We start from the raw sequence: 10355 nt of genomic DNA, 5'->3' as shown, positions 1-10355 counted from the left end.
GGCCGCCTGGCTGATTTTTTAAATTTTGTTATTTTGTAGAGACTGGGTCTTTGTTATGTTGCCCAGGCTGGCCTCAAACTCCTGGGCTCAAGCAATCCTCCCGCTTCAGCCTCCCAAAGTGCTGGGATTACAGGTATGAACCACTGCGCCCAGCCTTGTTTATAATGTAATGAATCTTAAATATTTGTTATATATGCATTAAGAATCACATACAGTGGTAATAATTTTTGCTTCAACCATCAAACATGATGTAGAAAACTCGAAGAGAGGGAAGGTATGTTGTATTTTTACTCTTTGTTCAGTCTAACTTCCTGATGTTTCAGGATTCCTCCTTTATCATTTCTTTTCTGTTTCAGAGAGCTTCCTTTACTTGTTCTTTTTTTTTTTTTTTTGAGATGGAGTCTTGCTCTGTCTCGCCCAGGCTGGAGTGCAGTGGCGCGATCTTGGCTCACTGCAACCTCCGCCTCCCGAGTTCAAGTGATTCTCCTGCTTCAGCCACATGAGTAGCTGGGACTATAGGCACCTGCTAGCACACTCGGCTAATTTTTGTGTTTTTAGTAGAGATGGCGTTTAACCATATTGGCCAGGCTGGCCTCGGAACTCCTGACTTTGTGATCTACCCATCTCGGCCTCCCAAAGTGCTGGGATTACAGGTGTGAGCCACCACGCCCGGCCTACTTATTCTTTTAATTATTTATTTATGAGACAGGGTCTTACTCTGTTGCTCAAACTGGAGTGTAGTGGCGCTTTCTGACTCACTGCAATCTCTGCCTCCCAGGCGCAAGCGATTCTCCTGCCTCAGCCTACTGAGTAGCTAGGATTACAGGCACATGCTATTACCGCCCCACTAATTTTTGTATTTTTAGTAGAGACGGGGTTTCACCATGTTGGCCAGGCTAGTCTCGAACTCCTGACCTCAAATGATCCACACGTCTCGGCCTCCCAAAGTGCTGGGATTACAGGCATGAGCCACCACACCCAGCCTACTCATTCTTTTAGGGTAAGTCTGTTGGCAACAAATACATTTAGTTTTCCTTCATCTGAGAATATCTTGATTTCCCTTGAATTCTTAGGGGATCTTTTCACTTGATACCGAACTCTGGGTTTCTAGTTCTTTTATCTCAGTGCTTGAAAACTATTCTGCTACTTCCTTTTGCCCTCCATGGTTTCTGATGAGAGAGCCTTTGTCATTCAAATTGGTGTTCTCTTTGTGTCATTTATCTCTCATTGCTTTCAAGATTTTCCTTTGTCTTTTGCTTTTAGGAATTTGACTAAGCCATGTCTTAGTGTGGATTTCTTTGGGTTTGTCTTTTGTTGTAGTCCTGTAGGTTGCTGAGGCTCTGTTAATTTTTTTTCCAATCTATTTTCTTTCTGTTGTTCAGATTGGATAATTTCTATTGTTCTATCTTCAACTTACTGATTCTTTTCTCTGTGTTCTCCATTCTGCTGTTGAACTCATCTAAAGAATTTTCATTTCAGTTACTATATTTCTCAGTTCTAAAAATTCTGTTAGGTTCTTTTCTATATCTTCTATTTTTTTTCAGAGATTTTCTATTTTTTGTTGACACTTTTTCTTTTGAGACAAGAGTCTAGCTCTGTCACCTAGACTGGAGTGCAGTGATGCGATCTTGGGTCACTGCAACCTTCACCTCCCGGGTTCAAGTGATTATCCTGCCTCAGCCTCCCAAGTACCTGGGATTAAAGGCACACGCCATCATGCCTGGCTAATTTTTGCTGACACTTTCTATTGATTTATTTATTTATTTTATTATTATTTTTTTTTTCCAAGATGGAGTTTCACTCTGTTGCCCAGGCTGGAGTGCAATGGCGTGATCTCGGCTCACTGCAACCTCTGCCTCCCCGGGTTCAAGCGATTCTCCTGCCTCAGCCTCCCGAGTAGCTAGGATTACAGGCACACGCCACCACGCCCAGCTATCTTCTGTATTTTTAGTAGAAATGGGGTTTCACCATGTTGGCCAGGCTGGTCTCGAATTCCTGACCTCGTGATCTGCCCACCTCGGCCTCCCAAAGTACTGAGATTATAGGCATGAGCCACTGTGCCCGGTGACACTTTCTATTTATTCATTTGTTTCAGGCATGTTCTTAATCGCTCGTTGAAGCTTTTGTATCATGGTGCCTTTAAAATTCTTAGAAAATTCCAGCATCTGTGTCATCTCAGTCTTCTGTTGATTTTCTTTTCTTACTCGAGTTGTGATTTTCCTTGTTCTTGATATGACAAATAATTATTTTAATTATATTCTGAACATGTTGGGCATTATGTTATGGGATCCTGGATCTTATTTAAGACTTCTGTTTTTGCAGGCCTTCTCAGACACTGCACTTCAGTGGCAGAAAGGGGGTACCACTTGATGACTGCCAGGTTGGGGTGGAAGTACAGGTTCCCCACTGATCTTTGGTGCCATCCGCCACCTGCTAGGTGTCTAGTCGGTCTGCTTTCTTCCCTTCACCTTTCAGAGTTTTATGTTTGTTTTTTATATAACGTCCAGGGTTTTTAGCTGTACTTGGAGGGATAGGGAGGAGTGCATCTACTTCATATTGTTCCAGAACCAGCAGTGATAGGTTAAATAATGTGCCTAAAGCTACACAGACAGCTGGACCACAGATCAAACCTGGGTCTCCTGTACTCTTATTGTAGAATACAGTACTATAGACAATATAAAGCACTGTTTAAGTTGTTAGAAGTTATGGAAGACAGGGAAAATCAGGTATGTGCTATGTGCCAGGCATTGTTCTGGACACTGGGGTGGAGGAGGGGGGATATGGCAGTAAGCATGAGACAGTAAACTAACAGCTTAATATATAGTGTGTCAAGTGATAATACATGGTCTAGAGAAAAGTAAAGTAGGGTGAGCAGGAGTACCACCCCAGGGTTGAAGTAGTGGTTACTTTATACAGGATGATTACAGATGGGTTACATATGAGCTTGAAGGAAAGCGAGGAAGGGAACCATGCTGGTAAGTAGGGGAAGAGTGTTTCAGGTAGAGGAAATAAAGGACCCAAGTGGGGAGCAGGCCTGGCATGCTACCATTCCAGTCCAATGCTATTGGAACAGAGTGAGTGAGGGGAGAGTAATAGAAGCTGAGGTTAAGGGTCGGGGGTGCGCAGATCATATACAGCAGTGATTTTCCAAGTATGGTTCCCAGACCAGCAGGATCAGCATTATCTAGGAACTGGTTAGGCCAGTTCTTGGATCCCACCCCAGACTGACTGAATCGGAAACTCTGGAGATGGAGCCCCAGAATCTGTGGTTTAACAGCCCTTCAGATGCTTCTGATGCACACTAAGTTTAAAAACCACGGGTATAGAGTGTAAGGACTTTGTTTTTACTCTGGAAGGGAGCCACAGAAGTTTTTTGAGCAAGTGAGAGTTGCGATCTGATTCAGGTTTGGCTATTGTGAGGATAGACTGAAGGTTAGGAGCAAGGTGGAAGCAGGGAGAATTTGGGGGCTACTGTAGATCATTATTCCTTAAAGCGTGGTCCCTGGATCAGCAGCATCAGTATCACCTGAGAGGTCGTTAGAAATGCATGTTTATAGGCCCAACCCATTTGTAGGCCCAGCCCATTCCTACTGAATCAGGATCTCTGGGGATGGGGCCTAGGAATCTGTATTTTAACAAGTTTACCAGGTGTTTCTGATATTCCCTAAAATTTGAGAAACACTCGTCTAGTTAGGCAGTGGTGGTTTAAAGCAGAGTCAGTGATGATGAAAAGTGGTTGGATTTTGAATATATATTGATACAGGATTTGCTGATAGATTGGATTGGGATTGTGAAAGAAGGAACTCAAGAATGACTCAATTTTGAGGAATTTGGTGTGAAGGGGACTAGAGTAATGGGGCAGTGGCTGAGGGGATCACAAAAGGGTTTTTTTGTTCGGGTTTTTTTTTTTTTTTGAGATAGAACAGTCTGTGTGCATGTCAGTGCATATGAAGTTATTCCATTGGTGCATCTAGAATTTAGTGAAGTCTATTATATGACAAACTCATAAAGGAGACACTTCCTAGGTGCACTGGAACTTGCTGTGTCCTTTGCATTCCTTTAAGTCCTGTGTGCCTGGAGTTGGGGGGGTGGAATGGTGGGAATGGTGGATGCTTCAGCTTCTGGTTTCATAGATGGTGCTCTGTCTGGACCTGGATCCTTGGGCACCCTCAGAAAGCAAGGTTGAGGAGATGAGAAGCCAGACAGGATCTTGAGCAACATCATCATCTCTCAGGCATCTCCAAGCCTCAGCTCCCACTCAGTTCCACATCCCTGGAAGAATTGAGTGTCCATTTTGGAGTGCTGATAACACCTGACTGTATTAATTACCCCACATTATATCCTGGTTACATATTGTAGTGATATAGTAGAGTCACAAAGTCCTGAATTTTTATCCTGCTCTACTACTTGGTAGTTTTGTAATTGCCAACAATTAACCACTCAGACCCAGATTTCTCATCTGTTAAATCAGGATAATATTAACGATGATGATGATAGCTAATACTTATCATGTGCCAGGAACTTTAAGTACTTTACCTATTTTAGCTCATTTAATCCTCTTAACCACCCTGTGAAGTGGGTACAATTAGTAGTTCCATTTCACAGATGCAGAAACTGAGATGCAGAAAGGTTAAGTATAAATTGCTTAAGTTCACATAGCTGGTAAGTGGCAGAGGTGAGATTCAAACCCCGGCATTTTGGCTCCTAAGCCTGTACTTTAAACCTCTGCTTCTGTGTTTAATGTCTGTGAATGTTGTATGCAAGGCCCTGATTTGTTGTGGAGATTAAATGTGATAATATGTAAAGTTCATAGCTCAGTTTTTTTCTCAGTGCCTTTTATGCTAACTTCAAATTCATTCACTCACTATCCTGTTACCTTGCTTTATTGACTTTATAGCACTGATGAAACTGTTTTGACACTGCCTCTCTGTCTCCCGCTCTAAAATGTCCAGTCCATGAGGGCAGTGTCTGTGCTCAGTCAATATTTGTTGAATTTATGCACTCATTTACTTAACAAATATTAACTGCTTACCATGTGCTTGGCTTTGCAGTATACGATGGGGATAACTCATCTTAATCACAAGACCTGGTGCTATAATAATTATCCTCTTGACTAAGGAAGCTACTCAGAGCAAATCAGCATTTACCACCCTTGGTCCCAGGTGGTAACTATTGAGACAGTATAGCCAGAAGCCCAATTTTTCATCTGTCTGCCTCCCTGATATGAGGAGTTGTCTAGCACATTGAATGTTTGTTGAATAATAAGTAAGGCAAGACTGAGAGATGGGAAAGGTGAGGACTTTTGGTAAACAAGATACACTATCTGGCAAATGTAGTGGGGACAGACAGCAGGTAAGTGAGCAGTTCCAAGGCCTTGTGGTAAAGGCTGAAATAGTGATAGTGTGGGTGGGGGTGGGGGGTGCCACAGCAGCAGGGAAGAGGAAGAGCAGGAATGTTCCAGGTAGAAGGAGATACATGTGATGAAACTCAGAGGCTAGAGCTATAGACAGAGTATGGCACTGAGAGTCCGCTGGCTTTTTAGAGCAGGGCTGGCTTCATAGATGTGCAATTGCTATAGTCACATGGTGCCCCATGCCTGAGGTTTAATGTTCTGTGGTGGTTGTCTTGAAATTCTTAATAATTTTGCCTTTGATTTTGTGATTTGTATGTGATGGAACAGTGGAGTGTGTGCTGGGGACTTAAGAGTCTTGGCTCATATGTGGTTCTACCTCATGCTGCCTTTCTACCTCCCCGAACAGGTTCTTGGCTAGCTGCCTGGGGCGCTGGGCCCAGGTGCAGGTGTGGACAGAGTCGGTTGGGTGCATGTACCCTGTGTACTAAGTCACCGGGCAGGGCCCCAGGGTACTTGTGTGGGCCTGTACTCGCCCCTTGAGTTATCCCTATACCCGAGGGAGCATGACAGTAAATAGCATATTAAAACTGCATGGTAAGTTAAGAGAGACCATGGAAGAAAGGAAAAAGCTTTTCTATTTTTTGAACAGGGAGCTCCCACTTTCATTTCCATTAGGCCCCACAGATTGTAAGTGGGCTATGTAGCAGGAATGTCTCTCCCAGCGTACGTTGTGTGTGAGGGGAAAGAGGTGAGCTCAGCCAGAGAGGCAAGGCCTTTTGGGCCATAGTAAGTTTATACTTTACCTTAGGAAAAATAGGGACCCTGTGAGGCATTTTAAGCATGGGTTGATAGGATCAAATTTGTGTTTGTAAATGATCACTTTAGCTGTAGTGTGGAGGGCCGATTGGGTGGGGACAGAATAGGGACCAGGAGTCCAGTTAGGAGGGCAGGACAATAACTGAGTTAGAGATAATAGTGGCCTTAACTAGTGCAGGGGCAGTAAGGATGACAAATTGGCACAATTGATAGCTAATAAAGAGAGTTGATAGGACATGCTGATAACTTGGATTAACAACAACAAACATACAGAGCACTTACTATGGGCCAGGCAATGTTCTAAACACTTTCTATATATTAGTTCATTAGCTTTTGATAACAACCTTAAGTAGGTACAGTTTTTATCCCCATCTTACAATGAGGAAACTGAGGCACAGAGAGGTTAAGTAGCTTGTCCAAGATCCCACAGCTAGTAAGTGGCACAGCCAGGATGCAAACCCAGAGAGTCGACCTAAAGTCAGTGTTCTTAACTTGATGCTAGAATGCCTACTTCAGGGTATAGCGGAGGGAGAGGGCTAGAGGTGAATCAGTGATGGCTGCCAGGTTTCTGGCTTGAATGCCTGGTGAGGTTATGGAGCCATTTGCTGAAGTGGGAAACCTAAGAGAAGGGAGCATGTTTAGGGGACAGACAGAGGGAGAAACTGAGTTTGGACATGTTGAATTTGAAGTACGTAAGTGACTATCCAGTAGAAATGTCTCCCCCAGGAGGCATTTGGAGGGAAGGGTCTAAAATCCAGCAGGAAGATCTGGCTTGGAGTTATGAGTGCATAGAGGGCACATGGAGCCCTGGGAGTGAGAACAATGAGGAAAAGTGAGGAGAAAAGAGTGCCCAGGTAAGAGGACCTAAGAAACTTCAACATTTAAGGACTGGGCAGGAGAAAAAGAATTCATTGGGAAAAAGGAACAGCCAAAGACATAATTAAAATCACCTCACATCCCTAACTCATAGTGTCTGTGACTCCCCAGTTCTTGTGGCTACCCAGGAAAAGCTAGAGTGCATTACAGTGGCTTACAATACCCTACTACGTGAGTCTATTGCCTTTCTGACTTACTACTGTCCTCCTAGCTCTCTACTCTAGAACACTCTCCTCCTCTCTGCTACCTTTGTAGTCTAGGGACGCTCCCACCACAGGGCTTTTGTACTTGCTGTTCTTATTGGGATGCTCTTCCTTCATAGCCACATGAGAGGCTTGCTCCCTTACTCCCTTTGGGTCTTTATTCAAAAGCCATTTTGTCAGTCTTTACCTGTCTTCCCTATCTAATATTTCACCCTCACTGCCATTCTTCCTGCCCCCGCCCAATTGTGTGTGTGTGTGTGGTGTATAGTGTTACATATTCACATATATATATTCCTCTATATTCCCCTTCCTGTTTTTTTTTTTTTCTACCTAGGTCTTCTCATTATCTAACATACAATGTGTTTCACCAATTGCATTGATTTATCTTGTTTCTTGTCTTCCTCCCCACTAGAACATCAGCTCTGTGAGGGCAGGGATTTTTGTATGCTTTGTTTTTTGTCTTCGTCTCACCAGCACCTAGACCAGACAGAGCCTGGCGGATGCTCATTAAATGTCAGCTGAAGGAAGGGCACCAGCCAAATGGGGCATTATAGAAGTAAAGGGTAGAAAGCTTGTCAGGTGGAGAGAGTACAGAGTTGGCAGTGCGAAAATGGTGCTAACGGGTTAAGGGAGATAAAGCGGAGAAGTACTTATTGCTTATATCAACAAAGAGGTCAGGACATCAGTGAGATCTGTTTTAAAGAAGGTGGGGACTAAGATCAGACTGTAGCAGGGGATGAGTCAACAAAGTGTACATAGCAACCCTAAAAAAGTATTGATTTGGCTTTGATAGAACACCTCTGGATACTACTGGGCAGCTAAGGGTGGGAGGGAGACTTTTTACTGTATATACTTCTGTACTCTGAGTTTTGCACCATGTACAACTGTTACTTACTCAAAAAAGGGATCATTATCAAGCTGCATAGATTTATTTACTTTGTTTTTAAGCTGCATAGGTTTAAAGAAAGATGATGTTTGGCTGTGAAGGGGCAGACAGGAGGGAGGGAGGATGGGAGGGTGGGTAAGTCTTGGTTTTTAAAGTTGTAAACATGAATAGACTTGTTTAAATGCTATTGTGAAGAAAAAGAGAGAGAGAGATTGAAGATACTGCAGAAAGAATGAATAATTGATTGAGAAGGTAAGAAAACGTGACCCAGATGGAAAACTTGGCTTTAGAAGGAAGGAAAGAGTACTGTTGTTACGACAGGAAAAAAAGGATGGGTGTAGAAGGAAGTATATTTGGTGATGAGAAGTTAAGGTAGTTCACCTCTGATTACTTAATTTTCTCTAAGAAGTAGGAAGTGCATCGCCTCTCAGTCTTTTGGCTAAGATCAAGTGTAGAAGTAGGAAGTGGCTGGCATGATGGCTCACACCTGTAATCCCAACACATTGGGAGGCTGAGGTAGGAAGATCACTTGAGGCCAGAAGTTTGAGACCATTCTGGGCAACAAAGCAAGACACCCCTTTTCTACAAAACACACACACACAGACACAAATTAGCTGGGCATGGTGGTGTGTGCTTGTCCTAGCTACTTGGGAGGCTGGGGCAAGAGGATCACTTGAGCCCAGGAGTTCAAGGCTGCAGTGAACTATGACTGGCACCACTGCTCTCCAGCCTGTGCAACCCAGTGAGACCCTGACTCTAAAAAAAGCAAAGTAAAATAAAAACATTAAGGAACTCAAAGAATGCTTAAAACAACAACCACCAAAAACAAAAACCAGAAGTAGTAGGAAGCAAGGTAATTTGCTGAGAGAGAAGAGGCAGGTAGCGGGGTAAGAGATTTGAAATAGCCACAGTAGATAATGAGAGAGAGTTGAGTAGGGAATTACAGAAGGATCGTCAGGCAGCATGATCCAGATTTTTTTTTTTTTTTTTTTTGGAGACAGAATCTTGCTCTCTCGCCCAGGCTAGAGTGCAGTGGCATGATCTCGGCTTACTGCAACCTCTGCCTCCTGGGTTCAAGCTGTTCTGCCTCAGCCTCTTGAGTAGCTGGAATTACAGGCACCCACTGCCATTCCCAGCTAATTTTTGTATTTTAAGTAGAGATGGGGATTCATCATGTTGGCCAGGCTGGTCTTGAACTCCTGACCTCAGTTGATCCACCTGCCTCAGCCTCCCAAAATGCTGGGATTACGGGCGTGAGCCACCTCGCCCAACCAATGCAAATATTTTGGACAGTGAATTTATGATGGCACCAATCCAATGGGTGACTTTTCTCTAGCCACATCTAGTGGTCTAGAGTTAGGTAGTTGTACTGAGCCAGGGTTAGGGTTTGCATGTGGGAATGAAAGGCAGTGGGGCAAGTGAGGATATCTGTAAGAGAATGATTGAAGTGAGGAATGCTGGAATCTCAACCAGATAGGGAAGGAGGGTAAAGTCAAGAGTGTATGAATAGGTGAGTTTTGAGGGCAAAGAACAGGATATAGTGAATGAGAGCTGGATAGATAGACTTGTGGTCAGAGAGGGTGATGTATGAGTTTCATACTCCAGAGGTACAGCAGTTGCTGGTGTTGGCAGGGTCTGGAGGATGGTCATGAGAGTTGGTAGCTGAAATGGGAGTAGAGGTAGCAGTCTCTGAAGATGAGAAGATCAAGAAACTAAGTGCCTGGAATGTTGTATCTCCACATGGATACTGATTTCATGTAGGATGTTGGCAGGACTTGGGTTGGAGAAGAATCTGAGCAGGTTCTTCAGCGACTGAAGGGGTATGTTGGGGAGATGGGTATGTGGCAGTGATGAAGAAGAGTGGGAAGTGGTATAGCTGGATGGTATGGAACTCAGAGCAATGGGAGCTCTTACACAAGGGTAGAGGAGAGATGATCTGGAAGTCTCACCAGGGAGTGAGAGGGATGGCTCCCCACAACCCAGTCCTGAGTTATGTGGCAAAGAACCAAGGCACTTTTAAAATTTCCAATCTATCATGGGCCAATCCTTTTATAATATAAAAAAAAGAATTATTAGAAAAAATGCCATGAACCGGCCGGGCGCGGTGACTCATGCCTGTAATCCCAGCACTTAGGGAGGCCGAGGTGGGCAGATCACGAGGTCAGGAGATCGAGACCATCCTGGCTAACACAGTGAAACCCCATCTCTACTAAAAATACAA

At 43.9% G+C, this 10355-nt stretch overlaps 1 protein-coding gene across 1 annotated transcript in view; it reads left to right on the top strand.

Annotated features, from left to right (window-relative positions):
• The window catches only part of PHF8 (PHD finger protein 8), a 114388-nt gene that overhangs the window by 10786 nt on the left and 93247 nt on the right, over window positions 1-10355 (top strand). The window contains exon 3 of the mRNA XM_011946592.1: window positions 2657-2726. Within this exon, the coding sequence (XP_011801982.1) occupies window positions 2657-2726 (70 nt within the window). The remainder of the gene's footprint in view (window positions 1-2656; window positions 2727-10355) is intronic.

Source organism: Colobus angolensis, unplaced genomic scaffold (genome assembly GCF_000951035.1).
Source record: "Colobus angolensis palliatus isolate OR3802 unplaced genomic scaffold, Cang.pa_1.0 Scaffold250, whole genome shotgun sequence".
Lineage (NCBI taxonomy): Eukaryota > Metazoa > Chordata > Mammalia > Primates > Cercopithecidae > Colobus > Colobus angolensis.
This window is presented reverse-complemented; position numbering and strand designations above follow the sequence as displayed.